General features: G+C 42.0%; 1 protein-coding gene across 2 annotated transcripts in view; it reads left to right on the forward strand.

Annotated features, from left to right (window-relative positions):
* STX7 (syntaxin 7) overlaps positions 1-21,465 on the forward strand; it is a 29,032-nt gene extending 7,567 nt beyond the window's left edge. For both annotated transcript variants that reach the window (XM_079970697.1, XM_079970698.1), the window contains exons 3-10: positions 8,218-8,287; positions 10,091-10,181; positions 11,652-11,789; positions 13,846-13,898; positions 14,307-14,397; positions 15,150-15,222; positions 17,468-17,550; positions 19,526-21,465. In XM_079970697.1, the coding sequence (XP_079826823.1) occupies positions 8,218-8,287; positions 10,091-10,181; positions 11,652-11,789; positions 13,846-13,898; positions 14,307-14,397; positions 15,150-15,222; positions 17,468-17,550; positions 19,526-19,621 (695 nt within the window). In that variant the 3' untranslated portion in view covers positions 19,622-21,465. The remainder of the gene's footprint in view (positions 1-8,217; positions 8,288-10,090; positions 10,182-11,651; positions 11,790-13,845; positions 13,899-14,306; positions 14,398-15,149; positions 15,223-17,467; positions 17,551-19,525) is intronic.
* The last annotated feature ends 828 nt before the right edge of the window (positions 21,466-22,293 follow it).

The following is a 22,293-nucleotide window of genomic DNA, read 5'->3' on the forward strand; positions in this document are numbered from 1 at the left end:
AGTCATCTGTTCCACTGGCAGATAGACACAGTATATTGCCCTTTATTGACGAGATCCTTAACATCTCAAAGCTTTGTGCCAATATCAGTTTTATGTCAGTTTTCAAAATTCTGGACTTTGTTAGCAAAACCTTCAGCAGTTCTGCAACTATACTTCAATATCTGGTTTCTGGTGAGGTTTCAGGACCTAGTCATGAATTACACACCTTAACTATCTTATCTGAAGTCTGTTGTACATGTTCTGGGCGGTGAAGGATTGAATTCAGAATGGCCCAGTACTAGGAAAAGGCAGCACAAAATTGAATGGTGTGGAAAGGTGTGTCTAAAAACAATGTACCCAAATGGTCTTCAAAAATCCTCTGTAGATATTTCCTTCAATGAGAGTACTTTGGTCATGAGGCTATGTTTTGAAGAAAAACTGTTATTGTTGGTTTGCATAAATATGTTGGTAAGATTCCCCCCTCTCCTGTATTAAACTGTTGTAGAAAAGAAGAAATTGGAAGAGAGTACTGTGGCACCTTAAAATACATCTTATTGTCACATAGATTTTCATGAACTGAAGTCCACTGGGCCAGATGAATGTGTAGGAAAATTCATCACTTTGAGAATGGTGCTAGAGATCATGAGTGACACACCATTTGCATGTATATATTGTACCATTATTATTATTATTATTATTTGCTAAACAATTTAGCTTTGGGATGATCTTATCAATGCATACCAACTGATTATTCTTCAGCTGTGAGCAGGTGGCTTGAATCCTCATTAAATTCCATACTGTAATTATTGTTGTGACCTTGTTAAATATATGTGCAGCAAGCTCCAATGTAGCATGATGAAGAGGGCACTTTCTGGTTGCCGTGCCCTTGCTTCTCCTTTAAATGATTAGGAGCTGTATCTGCTGACTTATCTCTTCCTTCCTCCTCCCTTACTTTCATCAGGCATCCTTTGTACTGGGCCACTTATATTTACTCATACCGCTGTAAAAGATTCATAACATCGTAATCCTTGTGTGTCACAACACACAGCCTTCTGTAGAACTGTGTGTTGAGCCACACCTTCAGAAACAGTAACTAGTAAAAGCCCTTCTATATGCGTTCAGATGTTCTTCCATCTGAAAATCCTTTCGATAGAAAGCTAGCATGCTGGGAAAAATGGTAGGCCTGAGGCTTTCTCCCTCATGTGCTAATTTTGGATAGGCAGAGTTTTATTGATGTGGGAAGCATACAGTCTTCCCCACTAAGTCATGGTAAGAAATCTAATTCCAAAGAACAGTGTCAGACTGTTTCTGAATGTATGGATTGCCTGCTTCCCTTTCTCATATACCTTTCTCTCAGGGGTGGGGAACCATTATATTTGTCAAGGGCTTAATTATTTATTTGATTGATTGATTTATATATCGCCCTTCATCATAAGATCTCAGGGTGGTTCACAAAATAAAATGCCAGATAAAAACATGAATGTAAGGAAAACAAAACAGCAAAACAATACCCCCCTTATACTACTACTACTAATAATAATAATAAATTTATTATTTATTATTTATACCCCGCCCCTCTGGCTGGGTTTCCCCAGCCACTCTGGGCAGCTCCCAACAGAATATTAAAAATACAATAAAATATCAGTCATTAAAAACTTCCCCGAACAGGGCTGCCTTCAGATGTCTTCTAAAAGTCAGACAGTTGTTTATTTCCTTGACATCTGATGGGAGGGCGTTCCACAGGGTGGGCGCCACCACTGAAAAGGCCCTCTGCCCTTCTCACAGACACATTTAAAAGGCTGTAGAACATTAATCAGCCCAAGGCCTGGTTGAAGGGCAACATTTTGGCCTCTTCTGTAATGAAGACGCCAGGCGAGTCTCTCAGGAGAAAAGCATTCCACAAACAGGGAACCACCACAGAGAATGTCCATTCTCAGGATCTCACATGGAGGAGGCACATGAAGAAAGGCCTCAGGCGATGAACAAAGAGTTCAGGGCGGTTTATATGGGGAGAGGCTATATTCTCTTGGGGGTAATGTGCTACTGGGGTGGGGGTGGGGTTGTATTATGGTGGGTGGGACCACCCACTTTTCTCTTCCTAGCTCTCATGCTGCCATGCCACCTTCTCAGTGCTGCTGGGGAAGAGACATGAAGCTAACTTGAGGGCAATAGGTTTCCCACTCATGCTTTGCTTAAATGACTGGTGGCTGCTGCTACATTTGTTTTCTCTCTGGCACATACAAGCTTCTTCTACCAGTTTGACTCATCTTGCTTTATGTGGCAATGCCCAGCCCCTTGGGAGGTTCCCCAGTTGTGTGTGATGAAATTCTGAAAGGGAAGGGAAACCACATGGGAAAGAGAGACTCCTGTGCACTTATGGTTGGGCTGGCAGGGCAGATGCTGTAGAACTGGCAAAGATGAAAAAGAGGACTGAGTGCTAAAAGAGCTTGGGGTGGGAGCATGATGCTGTTTGCAGCTGCTTCAGAACGTTGGCCATTGATGAAATGTGCATATTACTTCATTCATAAGAACTGAAACATTCAGTTAGAGGGTGCCCCAAGTTTTAAACACTGAGATGCTTAATACTAAAATAAAATCTTGAAATGGGAGGAGGCTTCAGAGGGGAGATCCCTGAGTAGGAAATGAAAGGGAGTGAAGAGCTTGCCATCCATTTCTTTCTCTGCAAAATTGGTAGAAAGCATGGAAATTGCAAAGCTCGCAGTGGGAGTACTTCTCTCAATAATTTCTCTTTGGGGTTCATAGGGTCCTGTGCGGATCTAGAGAATGAATTGCCAAATAGTGCTTCTTCCTGATTTCTTGCCTCTTTTCCACTTCAGGACTCTGGTATTGCCAAAGTCCTTGAATTAAAAGACGGTGAATGAATGACTGGTAGGAAGTGGGAGGCTCCTTAAACTCTGTCAACATCACAATCTATTTAACCTTGGTAGCCTAATCTGTTAACTTCTGAAGCATTTTGGTTGGAGCTAAATTCACATTGGAGTGTTGTGTGGGTCAAGGGAGGAGAAAATAAATTACTAGTACTAGGAATTTGCTATCAGAAAAATCAGCCCACATGGATGATGTAATCACTGCTCTAGCACCCAGACTAGATTATTACGAAGGTTTTGCCTTAATGACTAAACAAGACAAACAAGTTCTAATGATGTAACTTGTTTCTCTTTAATTGGACAATTGCTTTGTGCAGGTGATACGTCAGGCCTATGTGATGTGTAAGGAGTTAATTATAATGCAAGTTTTATTTTCAGGTAGCGAATGCAAAGTTCTTATGCTATGGGCATATAATGCAGTTCTTATTGAATGCATTTTGTATCATTAACCAGAACTAGAACTGCTTAGCTTTTGCAAATAGGCTGCATGATGTGCTATGAGGCTAAACCCTGGAGTTTCTGGTTGTAATTTAGCATAATAAACGCTCCAAATTATGAGGTAAAGGCTGACACTTTTTCTTTGAACCTGCTATGTTGATTGCAAAACTGGGGCAGTTATCTTCTTTAAGGTGACTTTTGTGCAGTGATTTGAAAGAATAATTAAGTACCTACATTTGACTGTAGTCAAAAACTTCCTGTATACCATTTTTCTCCTCCCATTCCACCTAATGTAGGTTGAATCGTACAATAGAGCAGTGTCCTTCAATCTCAGGTCCCCAGATGTTGTTGGATTGTGACTTCCATCATCTATAACTATTAGCTACTAAGGTGACTGGAGATGATGGGAGTTGTAGTCCAACAACAGTTGAATTTATTTATATACTGAATTTATTTATTGAATTTATGTCTTGCCCTTCCTGTAGAAAAAGCCCACTCCCAAAGAATGCTGCAATAAAGGGCAATTCCTTCTCTAGCTGATTCCCGTTCACTTCACTGAAGATTCTTCTCTGTGGAGCTCGATTAAATTGTAAATATAAATCTGAATTGTAGGACCATTTTCAGCCAGAAAATAATACATAAATACATTCATCTGGTAGAACAGGAAAACCCTCTATGCAAGGAAGGGTTTGATAACTATCTCCTATGTCCTAGGTGACTGACAGACATATATGTGGGCAGCTGGGCTAGAGGGGGAAAACGTGGGTTAGTAACTCAGATAACTGATGGATATCTGCTTGTCTAGAGGGCACTTTTGCCTCCACCCGCCGCAAGTTGGCTTCAGCATTCTGTGCTAAACTGGTAGGAGGAAATACAGAAGGAAAGAAAAGAGAGCAGTTGGAATGGAGGAGGAACATGCTGAGAGAGGCTGTTGATGACTGCTCTCCATGGTTGAGATCAACAGGGACATAGTTGGGCCCTGTCAGAGAAAAAAACATGTGCTTGCTGTTTAGAAGAAGTCTATGGTTTCAAATTGAAACTAGAAGGCACAGCCCCACTTTTGCAAGCTGTTGACATTTAGCTGAGGAGAAAGAGAAGGTCCAGAACCTGTTTGTGCTAACATATATATTTATTTTAAATGAAATGAGGTCAAAAGAAAGGAAAATGCAAAACAAGTGCATTGGTAAGCCCTGCCACATGTGTGTAGTCATAAAGGCCTGCTCTTTATAGAGCACCGCTGAAAAACTTTAGCAACTTGTTGCACAATGCATCCTGCAGAGGGCAGTATTGGGTAACTTTTCTAAGCTAAACTTTGCAAGAATCCTAGGTGCTAAAATTCAAGCATAAAGAAAACGATAAGATGTAAGAACATGACAGCTCATTGGCTTTAAAATGATCTTTCCAATTAAACTTCGGTTGTCTAAAGTCTTAATTAACTTGGTCTGCCCTAACTAATTTTTAAGTTAGGTTGTTGCTGTTTGGTCAATTTAGGACATGAACAAAGAGAGTATTGCAGCTATGAAAATATCGTAGAGTTGGAAGGGACCCTGAGGATCATCTAGTCCAACCCTTTGCAGTGCAGGAATATGCAGCTGTCCCATACGGGGTTCGAACCTGCAACCTTGGCGTTATCAGCACCATACTCTAACCAACTGAGCTATCCAGGCTGATCAGATGGAATCTCTTCCTTTTGGATTTACCTAGTATTTGATTATGAAAATGACTTGGTATTCCGTTTCAGTCCATGAACTTGGTGTTTTGCGTTACCATGGTAGCGACCCTCTAGCATAGATGTGCAAGGGGTTACATAGGCAAGAGTTGATAGGATCATCTGCTCTATGTGGCGTTCAGGGCACTCACTCTGCATCCTGTGTGCTAAATGCAAGTGGTTCCCTGTAAGCCTTTAGCACCTACAATATACAGTGGTACCTCTGGTTAAGTACTTAATTCATTCCAGAGGTCCGTTCTTAACCTGAAACTGTTCTTAACCTGAAGCACCACTTTAGCTAATGGGGCCTCCTGCTTCTGCTGCGCTGCCGGAGCATGATTTCTGTTCTCATCCTGAAGCAAAGTTCTTAATCTGAAGCACTATTTCTGGGTTAGCGGAGTCTGTAACCTGAAGCGTATGTAACCTGAAGCATATGTAACCTGAGGTACCACTGTAGAAGATCCACAACGACAAACACTTTCCTGTTAGTGAATTAGGATGCTTATGTCAGTTCAAGATGGCCAGCAGGTGGCATTTATTCATAACATGTGCAGCTGAGCTGTATCCCTATTCTAACCACATTTCTTTGTAACTAGGATTCATTCTGCACATCTCTAAGGGCTTTGCACTTGTGCCTTGTGGAACAGTAAATGGCTCCTAAAAGTCAGCGACTTTATGAATGGATATCATGGCCACTGAGTGCGTGATTTCCTCAGCCTGACTTCCAACTTGCTGTACTAATAATGGCTGAGACATGGGAAACGTAGGTTCAAATCCTGCTCAACTGTTCATATGCTGTATGGTTGAATGAGGGTAGTAAGATAGTACTGTTCTCAACTTTGGCTCCACATACTGAATGAGTGTGTGGCTCACAACCCATGGGCTCCACCCCTGACACCTGTATGTCTGGAACATAGGGGGTTGCTTTGTCGAAAGTCAGACCATTTGTCCATCTAGTCATATTGTTGATATGACTGGCAATGACTCTCCAGGGTTTTAGGAAGAGGACTGGAAAGACTTGGGGGTTTTTTTTGGGGGGGGAGGGAATCCAAAGGGCACCCAGGCCCACTAGCTTATCTTCCCCTCTGAGTGAATTGATTTGAAGCATTCTTTCAAAGATAACTTTTATCAAGCATATAGGTGGACAAGAATTAACGTAGTATCTGCAGAGGCAGCTTCTGTCTCAGTAGCCTCTAGGAGCTATTTGCCTCCACAAGCAAGTAGATGGGGATGATCAGGTAAAAGGTAAAGGTAAAGGTACCCCTGCCCGTACGGGCCAGTCTTGACAGACTCTGGGGTTGTGCGCCCATCTCACTTAAGAGGCCAGGGGCCAGCGCTGTCCGGAGACACTTCCGGGTCACGTGGCCAGCGTGACATCGCTGCTCTGGCCAGAGCCAGAGCCAGAGCCGCACACGGAAACGCCGTTTACCTTCCCGCTGGTAAGCGGTCCCTATTTATCTACTTGCACCCGGAGGTGCTTTCGAACTGCTAGGTTGGCAGGCGCTGGGACCGAGCAGCAGGAGCGCACCCCGCTGCAGGGATTCGAACCGCCGACCTTTCGATCGGCAAGCCCTAGGCGCTGAGGCTTTAACCCACAGCGCCACCTGCGTCCCACTGATGATCAGGTAGTCACTAGTTAATATTGATAAGCTTAGAAATCGCAGGCTAAGAGGAGAAATAACCTTATGAATCAGTAACTAGCTAAAGAACAGCCAGCAGAGAGTAGGAATAAGCAAATGTAAGAAGTGGGCTGCCTCCAAGGATTTATATTGGTGGCCAGGGCTTTTAATTCATTGGTAAATAATCTGAAATTAGGGGTGAGCAGCGAGGTAACCAAGTTTACTGATGACACCAATTTATTTAAGGTGGTAAAATAAAATAAAACAGTGATATTGAAGAGCTCCAAAGAAAGATCTCTCCAGATTGGGGAATCAACATTAAAATGGCAAATGCAGCAAGTATAAAGAGATGTGCATTGGGGCAATAATAATAATAATCTCAACTTCAAATATATGCTGATGGAGTCTGAGCTGGTGGTTACTGACCAAGAAAGGGATCAGGAAAGGGGTTGTGATGGTGGTGGATAGTTCAGTGAAGAAGGTGAATTCCTTTTGGGGAAATCATTAGGAAGGGAATTGAAAATGAAGCAGCCAATATAATATTGCTTTTTATGCACATGATGCAGCTACACTTGAAATAGTTTTGGTCACCGCACCTAAAGGATATTGTAGAGCTGGAAAAGCTGCAGAAAAGGGCAAGCAAAATGACCAAGGGGTGTAGTTAAATTATGGAATTCACTGCTACAAGAAGTGAAGATGATTCCCAACTTGAATGACTTTAAAAAAGGGATTAGACAAATTCACGTGGGATATTATCAATGCATATAGTCATGATGACAATATATTAACTCTAATGGGATGCGGGTGGTGCTGTGGTCTAAACCACTGAGCCTCTTGGGCTTGCTGATCAGAAGGTTGGTGATTTGCATCCCCACGACGGGGTGAGCTCCCGTTGCTCTGTCCCAGCTCCTGCCAACCTAGTTGTATGAAAGCATACCAGTGCAAGTAGATAAATAGGTACCACTGCGGCGGAAAGGTAAATGGTGTTTCAGTGCACTCTGGTTTCCATCATGGTGTTCCGTTCCGCCAGAAGTGGTTTAGCCATGCTGGCCACATGACCTGGAAAGCTGTCTGTGGACAAACACTGGCTCCCGTAGCCTGAAAGTAAGATGAGCACCGCAACCCCTTAGTCGCCTTTGACTGGACTTAACTGTCCAGGGCTCCTTTACCTTTACCTATATGACCTCCAGTATTGAAGGCAATATGCTTCTGAATACAAGTTGCTGGAAATCACACATTGAGAGAGTGCTCTTGCACATATTTCCTGCTTTTAGGGTTCCCATAGGCATTTTGTTGTAGAAGAGCATGTTGGACTAGACAGGATGGACAAAAGGTGCATTGGGGCTCCTGAAATGTTTTAAGTTTAAAAACATGATTTGAAAGGCTTTCATTTTCAGCAGTTCAGCTGTAACATGATCTTTTTTGTGTACGTGTATGTATAGCTTTGCTTTTGAAAACTTCGCTGAATTTGACCTGCCACAGCTCTGTCAACTGGTATATGTTTCTGAATTGTCAATTAGAGATGCATGAAATTGTGGTGGAAATGTATCATTTACAAAAACCCTCTTCCTCTTTTTGCAAACAGCTGCAGAAATACAAAGAGTACTGAATCAACTTGGAACGCCACAAGACACGCATGAATTGCGGCAACAGCTGTAAGCGCTTCATGAGATGACCTTCATTTAACTGCATTGTAGATAGCCTCTCAATATGTGTTCCTGTCTTACCAAAGTGCTCTGCGTCTTTGAAACATTTGAGAACAGAAAAGGAGTGTGGGGATAAACCAACATCTTATCTGTATGTTGACTTGTTAATCCTCCAAGTTGCATTGTTCGCACTATTAAGCACCCAGATGGTGTTGGAAGCAAGAATGTACAGAGCCAACAAAGCCCACTGAGGTTCTTTTAAAAGTTCAAACCACTTTCATGTTTGCTACTTCCGGCATTTTGGAAATGACTCTTAGGCTTTTGACAACAGTTTCAGCAAGTTAGGTTTTGTTAAGTGATGCAAAAGTACAGTATAGTATAGCATGAAATCAAAAGAAGGAATGTATTCCAAAATAACTGCGAAGGAGAGAAAGAAAGAAAGAAAGAAAGAAAGAAAGAAATTAGGAATGCATTGTTTCTACAGTGTGATCTTGGCAAGTGTCACTCATGCACCAGAAGGTTATGTAGATTATCAAATGTATTATTTAGATTAGCCTGAAGCCACATGATTATAGATGTATAGGTGGCGCTGTGGGTTAAAGCCTCAGCGCCTAGGGCTTGCCGATCGAAAGGTCGGCGGTTCGAATCCCTGCGGCGGGGTGCGCTCCCGCTGCTCGGTCCCAGCGCCTGCCAACCTAGCAGTTCGAAAGCACCTCCGGGTGCAAGTAGATAAATAGGGACCGCTTACCAGCGGGAAGGTAAACGGCGTTTCCGTGTGCGGCTCTGGCTCGCCAGAGCAGCGATGTCACGCTGGCCACGTGACCCGGAAGTGTCTCCGGACAGCGCTGGCCCCCGGCCTCTTAAGTGAGATGGGCGCACAACCCCAGAGTCTGTCAAGACTGGCCCGTATGGGCAGGGGTACCTTTACCTTTACCTTTTACAGTCCTGTGCCTACAGGTTTTTATTGGTGGTTTCTACAGATCTTGGTTGTTAATATCTTTTGTGCCCCTGCTCATTAGTGAGAGATTTGCTGCAAATAATAATAGAATCTCCTGAAAGAGGGATGTTGGGCATATACATGGACTCTAAAAGAGCTGGCTTTGCAGTTAATATCACTGGGCACGCTAACTAATGCCTACCAACTTCCACTTGGGCCTGATTGCCAGTGCTTTGTCCAGATGTAACGGGTAGATCAGGGTGCCTTGTGTTTTTTAAAACAGGAAGAGTTTACTGCAACCTGTTCTCTAGATGGCCTTTTTCTTCAATAGACGCAGGAGCTGTTGATTAAGGAATGCTTACAGTAATCAAGTACATCATGTTGCTACTCAAATCATGGTTCTACATTAGAATATGTTCTTTTCCTTAGAAGTAACTTGTGATCATAATTCCGGGGTGGGGGGGGCGCGAGAGATATTTTTACTCTTATCCTTTTCCAAATAAGAATATGTAAGCCTCCTCCTGAACATGGTGTTAGTCATAATTTAAAATGTTTTTTCTCTTTCCCCTTCCCATATTGACTATTTACATTTTAAAATACTGAATCTACTTTTCATGGCCCATCTATCAACCTGTCAGACAAATGCAATCTTTATCATTTTTTATTTTTTTTAAAAAAAGATTTAAAGCAAAGTTTGGTCCACTACTTCTCAATTCTTCATTCTTGGTTTCTATAGAAGTGGAACCAGCAGTTATTTTGCAAATATTAAATAATATAGGTGCCTTTCCTGAAGAATTATTTCTAAAGATATTCAGCAATGGAGTAAAAACGTTGGTTGAGTAATTCAGTCACTGAGCTATAACTTTCTGTTTTAGGCAGCAGAAGCAGCAGTATACAAACCAACTTGCCAAAGAGACAGACAAATACATTAAGGAGTTTGGATCTCTGCCTTCAGTAAGCGAGCAGGTATAAAAATGTGTTATTTTTTAAAAAAACAACAACAACCTAAAACTGCCTTTTTCATTTCTGCCATGTGTGTTTGAAAACATTTTACTCCTGAGGCATATCAAGCAAAATACATTAATGGAACTTGGTTTGTAGTATAATTAAGAGGCCAAGTATTTTTTGAACTACTAGGATTATAGGATTTACTTTGGTACAGGCACTTGGATTATGATCATTTTAATCATTTTGACTGCAATCCTGTGCACAGTTAGGCTGCTTAAATCCTATTGACTTTAGTGGGGTTTAAGCAGTCTAAATATGTGCAGAACTTGGACATTTTTGTCTTAACTGTGAGTGTGCTTGTATGGTATTATATGGGGAAATGAAATTAACATTCATTTCAGGGCAATTGTCTTACAGCCATTCTAACAAATAGCTTAATATTTTCTCATTATTCCATCAAAAAGAGTACAGGTCTGCCTGTGTTTGGCGTTGAGGAAGGAATAAAAGCAGAGGAAATCCAGCACTACTGTAGCCCTCCAGATATTGTTGGAATACAACAGACATTATCACTGAACATTGGCCATGCTGGCTGAGGCTTTTGGGAATTGGAGTCCAACAATATCCAGAGAGCTGCAGGTTCCCACTTGCTCAAAATATGTGCAATTATATAGCGTTCTCCTTCAGCTTCTTCTGTATCGTGTTAAAAATTGAGGCGTCGTCATGTTAACTCCGGGGAAAATTATTTTGCCAGTCATCTCACCACTGTCATCCTGGTAGCATTTTTATGCTACAGGACACACAGCACCAAATTTCTCTCATAGAGTAGTGCTTAGGTGGGGCAACACTGGTTTAAATGACTGCCTCTCTTGCATTCTTGCCTCTCTGTCAGAAGCTAGAACCCAGCATGGACTAGGGGATAGCTACGGAGTGCCAATTTTGAACTGTTGCTTAGCGATGAAGCCCTTTACACTATCGTTAATGCATATTAATTGCAGATCTTTACTGTGGGTCCCTTTCAGGGGAAGGGGTGTACATGTGATCCTGTTCCAGCATGGCACAACTTAAAATTGCTGTACTTGTCCACCTATCTGTGCAAGTGCTGGACTTTCACTGTGATCCATTCCAAAGCCTTGATGTACAAGGCTTTGGCATCCTAAAAAGCACCATTCATTGGCCAGAGGCTTTGCAGTAATAAAATGCCCCTCCACAACTTAAATAAATGTGTGTTCACCACACTGTATAGTTGAAAAGAGAGCGGGGATGCATCAATGTGTAGAATACTTTTGTCCATGTCGCCCCTGACCTTACTTGATGTCTGCCTTAATGAAATGTGCAGTCATATATGCCGCTTCTGTTCAGCAGCTTGTAGAAAACTCCTGCACTGAATAATAAACAGATGACCAACTCCGGTCCAGTTAAATAACAACTGTACAATAAATTTATCTTATTTTATCACGTATGTAATATATATTACATTTTGCCCCTTAGCGTCAGAGAAAAATACAGAAGGACCGACTTGTAAATGAGTTCACTACAGCACTGACGAATTTCCAGAGGGTCCAAAGACAAGCTGCTGAGAAAGAGAGAGAATTTGTAGCCAGAGTGCGAGCCAGCTCTAGGGTATCAGTAAGTATACACCAATGTATGTGTGATGTTTCCATTTACAGTTCTACCTTGGAAGCCGAACGCCTTGGCTCCCGAAAAAATCGGCTCCTGAACAATCAAAACCCGGAAGTTAGTGTTCTGGTTTTTGAACATTTTTCGGAAGCCAAACGTCCGGTGCAGCTTCCGCGGCTTCTGATTGGCTGCAGGATGCTCCTGCAGCCAATCAGAAGCCACACTTGGGTTTTCGAATGGTTCTGGGAGTCGAATGGACTCCCGGAACACATTCTGTTCAAAAACCTAGGTACCACTGTATAAAATCTGTTTCAGTGTTTTAACTTTTGCATGTTTTAAAGTAGGTTTGTAAATTTTTATTGGTTATACTGTTTTACCTTTTATAAACCACTTTGAGGGTTTTCTTTACAATCACGTGGTACATAAATTTTAAAAAATAAACAAATAAACAAATTACATAGAATAATGGAGGAATCAGGGTAGAATTTATCATTTATCTACTCTAATACTACTTTAGCAGTTATCTCCATATTAGGATGCATGGTGAAATGTGTGTTTCACATGCAGTCAGTTGCTAAGCTCCATTTGTGAAATGAATGACAAGCTCTTGAATTTCACCTGCAACAAAAAGTTGTGGCTTTTTAAATTGTTATTATTAAAGCACCAGATAATAATAATAATAATAATAATTTATTATTTGTACCCCGCCCATCTGGCTGGGTCTCCCCAGCCACTCTGGGCGGCTTCCATAAAAACCAAAAATACACTAAAATATCACAGATTAAAAACTTCCCTGAACAGGGCTGCCTTAAGATGTCTTCCTAGGGCCGCAAGCAAGGGTGGAGCTTTTTGGTTGGGGTGGAATAGAACACGGGAAACGTTCATGTGGTCAGAGTTGGGTTTGAATACAATAGCATGCAGGACCCAGAAGACCCTGTCAGCATGCCTGATTTTGTCAGCATGTGGCTCTGCAGGCAATTGCCTGGGGAACACGGCGTGGTTTCTCATGTTTGTTGATCTGAAGCTGAGTGATATTTACGTGAGTAGGAATTACCATGTGATACTCCACATAATTGCAAACAGGTCTCAGCTAGTAGCATCTACGGCAGCAGAAACTAGCATAAAGGTGAAATAAGCTTTTGCAAGAATTAACACCCAAGGCTGGATCTAGAAGTGTTTCAGCTTAAAGCATTGTAAGTTTAAACAGGGAAAACAGGTAGAGAAAAACAGGACTTCATGACGCCATCTGGATGTTATATAACGCATACAGCACATATAAATCACTTTTTCTTTACCTGTCTAGCTGAGTCCTAAGATCAGTGCTTTTTTCCGGGGGGGGGGGGGCGGATGCAGGGGTGCACATACCCCTAAACATTTTGTGAATCTAAGTTTGGCCTCATTGAGGGGCAGCACATCAGTATGAGTAGGAAAATGAGAGTACCCCTAAACATTATTTTTTTAAGAAAAAAGCACTGCCTAAGAGAATATAAATTCATCCATCTTATTCTATCATGGCTGCTCTACTTTGTGCATTAAATATTCCATAACTGTTGGGTATGGTCTAGCAGGGCCCAGACCAACCTAATGTGAGCAAGAAGTTAAGGTGGTTCTAAGAAGTGTTATGACACTGAAGTGGTCTTGCTTCTTTTCTGTTTTACTGATTTTTTTTTTTTTTGGGGGGGGGAGACATTGACTTGGATCCTAAGATGAGTTAAGTTTAAAAAGTTCACAGAAGGAAGTTTTCCCTCTTCTGTTTCCACTCCAGCTACAGCCACCCCAGAAACCATTCTGGAGAGTTCCTAAACAATGTGGGAGGAATAATCCAAAACTGGGCAAGCATTTATTCCAGTGTCATTTTTTCCCCTAGTGTAGAAACTTACACCTGCAATTGCATTACTTTTCCCCCTTCAGGGAATGCTAAGGATATAACACAAATTAAATTGGGCTGATCCAACTTTTCCTTTTCCTTTTTCCTTATACCTTCTTTTTTGTGGATGTGTCATATTGAAGCAGACGTAATTCCATGCCTCAGAATAAGTTGTTTTTCCATCTCTTAACTTTGCAGGGTGGTGCCCCAGAGGAAAGCTACAAAGAAGGAACACTTGTGTCCTGGGACAGGTAGGAAGTGCTGTAAAACCTGACATTGTTTCATTTATTGAATTAAGTAAACTAGGTAAAAAAACTGTGCGTACACATAATATTGCTATAAATTCTAAAATCACTCACAGGTAGGCAATAAAAGCTGTTGGAGTTTTTTTTTTTATGAGGTGTCATAAGTGTGGTGCTTTCACTGCCAAAGTGTGATGTGATCTTAATCCTGTATTGTTCTGTTAGAAAAACTTAACAGTTTTTATATGTATTTTCTCTTAAGAGCTTCCATTAATGACTTTCACTCGGTGGGTACTGTGTGTGGTATTCAAATAGGTCCCACAATCTGGTTGTCAGTGGCAGCTAGCAATCAACATTCCTGTGTAAAGTATATTAATTAATAATCTGCTTGGATATCCTGTGTGCTTTAACTTATAGCCAGCCTCAGACCCAAGTACTAGAAGAAGAAATCACAGAAGATGACCTTCGTCTTATTGAGGAGAGAGAGTCTGCCATCAGACAGCTTGAGGTGAGCAGAGGGCAAAGTTTAGAAATGCACTGAGATCAAGAGTGGAATTTTCTTTCCTTAATTTGACAGTGTATTTTTAAAAACTTCTCTTGTGGTATTGGTTCTCCCTACCCCAGTATTTGTTGCCCTTAAGTCTTGTGCTTCCATGTGATTGATTGAATGTCAGTTTCTAAAACCAAAGAAAAGGTCTTATCCTGCACCACCTAGTGAACCATGCTCACCAAAGTACATCTATATTTCAGAATTTTAATTCCTAAACCATAAATGGAGTGAAACAGTGTCTAAGTAAAGATAACGGATTTTTTTGCTAAATGGCACAGTCTAGGCCCACTTGATCCTATTGATTTCATTGGAGGAATTACACCTCTGATTTATCTAGCTAAAACAGGGAGACTAGATTGTACCTTAAAAAAGACATGGATTGCACAGAGTTGAACACTTTGGTGTCTCATTAACACAAAGCTATCAGGACTGGAACTGATCATGGTTATACCCTAATTAATTAGCTAAAACATTCCACATGCAAATACATGACATCCAATTTGTTTTCCAGATATGTTAAAAGTAGCATGGTGAATGTTAAAGGATTTGTGTGTGCTGCTTGCTGTTTTGTGGTTTCGTAGTCTCTTTCCCCCAACCATTTGTCCTGTCACTTTTTCCATTTTTTTCTACACGTTGCTGGGAGTGAATTCCTGCAGTTGTGCTAAGGGCTGTTGGAGATGTATAAACATGAACATCTTCTGTGTTTACAGGCAGACATTTTGGATATTAATGAAATATTTAAAGATCTGGGGATGATGATTCATGAACAAGGAGATGTGATAGGTAAGCATAACATTTGGGCACAGTAGCTGGATTCAGTTAGCATCTAGAAATCTCCCGGTAATTTGATAAAAGCTAGAGTTAGCTGTTTCCCAATCATCTGGTTAGGCAAAATTTGGCTTGTGAAGAATCTGAATATGCCCATGCGCTTTCTGGATTTTATTAACTGACATGTAGCTGCCTTATATTTCAGGCTAAAAGAGATACAATATGAAATGTGCTTAAGGGGCTGTTCTGTTTTGTTGTGGGAAAAGTGCAGTGGCGTAGTGTGGGGGGTGCAGGGGGGGCCGGCTGCACCGGGCGCAACATCTGGGGGTTAGGGTTAAAGGTAAAGGTAAAGGTACCCCTGCCCGTACGGGCCAGTCTTGACAGACTCTGGGGTTGGTGCGCCCATCTCACTCAAGAGGCCAGGGGGCCAGCGCTGTCCGGAGACACTTCCGGGTCACGTGGCCAGCATGAAATCGCTGCTCTGGCGAGCCAGAGCCGCACACGGAAACGCCATTTACCTTCCCGCTGGTAAGCGGTCCCTATTTATCTACTTGCACCCGGGGGTGCTTTCGAACTGCTAGGTTGGCAGGCGCTGGGACCGAGCAGCGGGAGCGCACCCCGCCGTGGGGATTCGAACCGCCGACCTTTCGATCGGCAAGCCCTAGGCGCTGAGGCTTTAACCCACAGCGCAAATCCACGGTTAGGGGGTGCAATCCATGGGTTAGGGGGCGCAAATTACGTGCCTTGCCCCGGGTGCTTACAACCCACGCTACGCCACTGTAAAAGTGTACTTCAGCTTGGTTTCTTGTATTACAACTTACATGGTTCTTGACAGCTTTTCAGATTTCAAAGGAGCTGTGCCCTCCTAGGATTAAATTCAGAGCATGTTCAGAATGAAGAGTTGACAGAAAAGGCATTATGCATAAGAAAAAACTATGTTTTAAGTATACAGGAGCTGGACTTTTAAACAGTTTTTTTTTTTTTTAATGAAAAACTGTGCCTGCATATAGAGTGGGTGAGCACTGCCACCATGGTGGCAGTCATTTTTGTCCAGGATACAGTCTGTTTCCACAAGTTGGTTATGATCATAAAAGGTAAAGGTACCCCTGCCCGTACAGGCCAGTCTTGCCAGACTCTAGGGTTGTGCGCCCATCTCACTTAAGAGGCCGAGAGCCAGCGCTGTCCGGAGACACTTCCGGGTCACATGGCCAGCGTGACAAAGCTTCATCTGGCGAGCCAGCGCAGCACACGGAAACGCCGTTTACCTTCCCGCTAGTAAGCGGTCCCTATTTATCTACTTGCACCCGGGGGTGCTTCCGAACTGCTAGGTTGGCAGGCGCTGGGACCGAGCAACGGGAGCGCACCCCGCCGTGGGGATTCGAACCGCCGACCTTTCGATCGGCAAGCCCTAGGCGCTGAGGCTTTTACCCACAGCACCACCCGCGTCCCGGTTATGATCATACCTTGGGGAAATAGCTTACGTTTTCCTTCTCTGCATGTGTCACCGAAGCCTATTAGTTGGGGTGAAAAATCCTAAGCACATTTAGTGGGATTGGAATCACACCTTTAAAAAGAAAAGAAAAGGGGGAGGACAGTAGAGGGCTGCCATTAAAAATGATGATTCTGCGTTGAGTCCCACCCTTCCACTACTTAAAGTTACCCACTGTAATGTGTAGTTCAACTTGTCTCATGTCCCAGTATCAGTACAATATGTATGTCCCTGCCAATGCCTCATCTTTGACTGCTGCCAGCAGGAGCAAATAATGCACATTGTAATGATCTCAGGTGGAGGCTCAGGTATAATTCCGCACTCCCATGTTGGAAAAAAAGTGCAAGGCAGGTCAAAGGATTGCAGGGGCTGCCCCTTGCTGCCCACACATGTAGCAGCCTCCCACCAGAACTGCCTGTGCATCTGACTGGTAGGTGAATCAGCCAGTTGGATCACCATAACCCTTCTCATGCTAGCCAGACACCCAAGTTGCAGGGGGTGCGATGTCAATGGGTTGGTATTGTTGGGAGGGTGTATGTGTTAAGCTGAATGAGCCACCATCCACCCCGTGTCCTTTATTACCTGCAGTTTTTTCCTGGTTTGTTTCAGCTGAACGTTCTTGCAAATAAGTGTGCTTAGGATTGCCCCCTCTTTCCTGTGTCATAGTCAAGTAACAGGACTAAAGATGGAAGGTTCCAGAGCAATCTCTGTTTTGAGAATTTCACTCTGCCTTCAGATTAAAGCCTCTGTGGTTTATTTTTCTCCTCAAAGACAGCATAGAAGCCAATGTAGAAACAGCTGAAGTCCATGTCCAGCAAGCAAATCAGCAGTTGTCCAGAGCAGCAGACTACCAGGTAAATATGAGCAGACGCAGCTAGATTATGTTGGGAATTTTCCATCCTTTGATTAAAAAATCGAAGCTTAATTCTCAGACTTACTAAGAGGCTAGCAATCTGAGGTACAGGTGACTCACTCTCCTCTAGGCCATATTTTTAATGATCGTTTTTAATGCTCTGCTTTTCCAACAAAAAAATCAGAGCAGTTTACAATCGTATTAAAAAACACACATACTAAACATTCCATTTGTAATAAGGGAGGCAGGATGAGTTAAAGCACAAATATACACCGCTCAAAATCATGCATGGGCAGGAATATCTTTGTACGGTTCCTGAATGCTGACCTAGAAGGCAACAAGCAGACCTCTTGGTTCCACAGGATGGGTTGCAGATCTGTGGTGCTGAAACAGAAAAGCACCCATCTTTCAACCTCCAAGGCACATTGCTCCATCGTCTTCAAAGACAGGTGGATGCCAGCAACAATTTAATCAGCAGCTCCCTTATCTCAAAAAAGTGGAGGGATCCAGAGAAGGACTTCCAATGCAGTTATGACAAGGGAATTATATGAGAAGGTGGTCCTTCAGATGCTTTGAGGCATGGCCATCTTGGGTTTTAAATCAAAACCATCACTTTGAATTACACTCACACACCAGAAGCCTTGCCAACTCCTTTTGGACAGACAGAAAGCCTTTAAAGGCAGCTCCATGTACATTAAACCATGCCATGACCAGAAGATGGATAACTGTAGCAAGCACTTTGTTTCAACGTTTCATGGATAGCTAAGTTGGGGAGATGCAGTTTGATCCACAGGTGCCACTTGGGCCTCCGTGGATAAGGCCCAATCTAAAAGCAGTTTCAATTGGCAAGCCTGATAATGTAGTACAGTATTGGGAAACATTTCTCAGGCTGAGGGCTGCATTCCATCATGGTCAAAGTTCAGGGGATGCAGCAGAAGCAGAAAGTGGCTGAGAACAGAGACCAAAGTGGGCAGAGCAACAAATGCGACTTTTACCTTTGTACAGTAAGAGTCGTGTGTTGCAATCATAAGAAGGTCAAGAGATCTCTACACACACAAAACCATCCTCTCTCCAAGCAAGCAAGAACTATGATCCCAGTTGAAGGATACATTTCAGCCATGCAAAAGCCCTTAAGGAAGGGGAAGCCCAGGACTGCTGACCTGGGGACAGCCCTGAGGCACAGACTGAAAACATTTGTTAACCGTAATGACCATGAACCTATTTAATACACTGCACTGAAATGGAAAGCAAGTGACTTTTAAGAGGTGTGCTCTCACGTTTATTGGACAGACTGTCCCATCACATGTATAGTATTTATAAAAACTAACTTTAGCACAGTTGTGAATGTTACATTCATAAAACCTACTTAGTTCTGATTCCCCAGTAGTAAGATTATTCTTTTTATGAGCAAAATAAGTCATGTGTAATCTAAAAAGTTGTTGAGAGATTTAAGTACCACAAATTTTAATAAGTTTCCCTATGAGCTGGGGTCTTTCAGTTTTTAAAAGCAAACTATTGAGTGCCTATAACTTAGTCTTTTCTGTAAATCTAAACAGTGACTAAGGCTGCAATTCTAAGCCAATTTGCCTAACAGTAAATTGCATTGAATTCTGTAGGACTTATTTCTGAGTAGACACAGTTAGGATTGCATGGTTGCTAGCTCGAAATCGCCAGAGATTTCTAACTTGCAAGTTCTCAACTTGCACTCTGTCTCTCAACGAAACATGTGAACTGTCTCAGTTTTGGGTTCTGTAGGGTTTTGTTAATGTTGAGTTTTCTATATGGAGGGAATTTGCTTCAAATGGAAGAGCAATATTCAAACCATGGGTATCCCCACCTGAAGTCTGAAATGTTAAAACACAATTTTCCATGCCACTGGTGAGAACTGGATGGTAGATCATCTGACGATGGAACACTTTGAACCGTTCAGTTCAGGAATTTCTACGCTGACAATCTCCCCTTTTGCTTCTCCACAGCGCAAGTCCCGCAAGAAATTGTGTATCCTCATTCTTGTGCTTGTTGCAGGAGCAACTATCCTTGGCCTCATCATCTGGGGAGCAACAAAATCATGATGTGCTAAATTACGTAGTAGAGTTTCCAGTCATGTCTCATTGTGAAGCTGTTCAGTAAATGATGTGCCCATCTTTATCACTTCTGCTTTGTCACAAGATGCATTTTTAATCCACGAGTGCTTCCCCCTCAGCTTGTGTAGTACGATTAATTTGAATTCATCGCGGCAATGTAACTTGCCAATACTCGATCAAGGTATAGGCAACTTCTTATATGGTGCTTACTACTCTTCTCTTTACCTCCAGGTGTGGATCTGTTGATCAAGTAGGCCAGGCTTTCACACACACACACAGTTGTCTTGCAAGGTCATTCAGCTGAACCCTTTAGAGACATCATAGAGGGGCTTGTGAGCAGGATGCAAATTGTCAAACACGCTGTTTGATATGTCAGCTTAACCCCCAACTTTATAGGGCCAAGTTAATTTACTGCAACAATTCATTCATCAATCACTTTCAATGACTGTTAATATTAACCTGTATCTCTGGACTAAGTGAAACATTTCTCATTTCTGAGATATCACACACACACACACACACACACACTCCCAAGGATTTCTTTCCATAAACTAGTGGAAATCTCTGTCCACTGACTGACTCTCTGCACAGTTCAAATCTAATAACTGGGTTACTGGAGGTTGGAGCCTTGCTTCTGTTGTTATCTTTCTGACTTAATATTTCTGAAACTTTTTTGGATTAAATGTGCAGTTTCTGTTTTACAAAAGAACGGTATCGTTCTCTTCATATTTTGATATTAAAAACCTGATACTGGGTATCAGCAAACTTGGCAAAGGCTAATCTAGCAAAAAGGGTTTGATAATGATAGGCTGTGTGTTTGTACTTATCTTTAAAAGATAAGTCTTTGGAATACATTTAAAAATTAGCTAAGATTTGCACCTTAATTTATGTACTTGTTAGGTATTTGAAGTTTAAAGTATATGGGCGAAATTAATATGTATAGTGGCTTAGCTTCAAACTTGGCTCTCTGATTTGAATCTCCAATAATGTACACATTCCTGACTAGAAAAGTGTTTTTAGTTGGTTTGTGACTCAAGGCAACACAGCTGGATTGGGGCAGTGGGGGATTCACAATCATGGATTTGTATACTTGTGAACATCTGTACAAGATCCCCCACAGGACCAAAGCAGCTGAGAAGAAGGAAGCCATTTGGATTGGGAATACAGCATGGGGACAGGATCAACCATATCCCATTTCATGGCCCCAGTCTGAAGGCAAAAGGGTTTGCCTCTGCATTTACCCTTTAAAAAAAACAACAGGTGATCTGGTGATGGATAACCTCAATATCTTTACTACTTTGGTCTTCATATTCCTGTATATGATGGTGACTAGTGAAAATTCTGAGTTGTGTACTGCTTGAATTCAGAGCTCTCAGGCCAATATAAACATCAAACCTGGTGTTTTTGTTTTTAACAAAGTGATTGATCCCTCATTGTATTAGTAAGTACTAGGAGTCCAGAACAGAGTTTGGAAAGTTTTGACTTCCAGATGATTAAGCTGAATTTAATTCTCTCAAGTCCTGAGGTTTTTTTATTTAAAAAACAACAACTTGATTATTATTATTTTTGGTTCCATTTTGTAGTAACATATATTGGAAAAGTTATTCATTGTTATCTGCGAACTAATCAGGTTATTTTTTAATATATTATTGAAGTAATTAAAATGTATTGCACAAATATTATCTCTAGCTTATACATCTTTTGTATGCAGTTTGATAGAGAAGCAATGTTTACATGATAAGCTCTGAGACTTGTGATTTGGGGAAAACTGAAAGTATCTACAATCTAAATTTGGATTACACCATCTAAATAAAGGCAATTTTGAAAGTGAATGCTTTGCAGGTTGTCCTTTGCCATTTAGGTAAAGGTAAAAGGTAAAGGACCGCTGGACGGTTAAGTCCAGTCAGAGGCAACTGTGGGGTGTGGGGTTTATCTCGCTTTCAGGCTGAGGGAGCTGGCGTTTGTCCACAGACAGTTTTTCGGGTCATGTGTCCAGCATGATTAAACCACCTCTGGCGCACAGAGGACCATGACGAGTGCCGGAGCACACGGAAATGCCATTTACCTTCCCACCACAACGGTACCTATTTATCTACTTGCACTGGTGTGCTTTCGAACTACTAGGTTGGCAGAAGCTGGGACAGCAACAGGAGCTCACCCTGTTGTGTGGATTCAAAGCTCCGACCTTCCGATCAGCAAGCCCAAGAGGTTCAGTGGTTTAGACCACAGCACCACCTTCATTCCTTCCTTTGCCAATTGCCTTCTGTTCATAAAGCTTACCAATGAGAAAAAAATCTCAGCATTTTGAAAGGAAGCAACATTAGGCTGGAACATAATCCAGGAAAAGCAATACACAGCACTAACTTTTCCAGCTATATATAAATTAATAAGAGCATTACAGTGCTAATTAGAAACATGCTTTAAAAATGCTGTAAGCTACAAGATGATTTGCAATTTCCCTAGTAGCTTGTAGGCAAAGAGCAATGTTTGCTCAAAAAATCTATTGTTTGGATGAATCCTTGTCCATCTCAGAAGTAATGGGAAATCCAAAAGGCAGTTCAACTGTTCTGTCCATCAATTCAGCCTGATTCAGAATAAGCACATTTTTTAAAAAATGCTAGTACAAGTAGCTTTTGATGAACTAAGCTAATGAACAACCT

This window comes from Podarcis cretensis (genome assembly GCF_951804945.1).
Source record: "Podarcis cretensis genome assembly, chromosome: 3".
Lineage (NCBI taxonomy): Eukaryota > Metazoa > Chordata > Lepidosauria > Squamata > Lacertidae > Podarcis > Podarcis cretensis.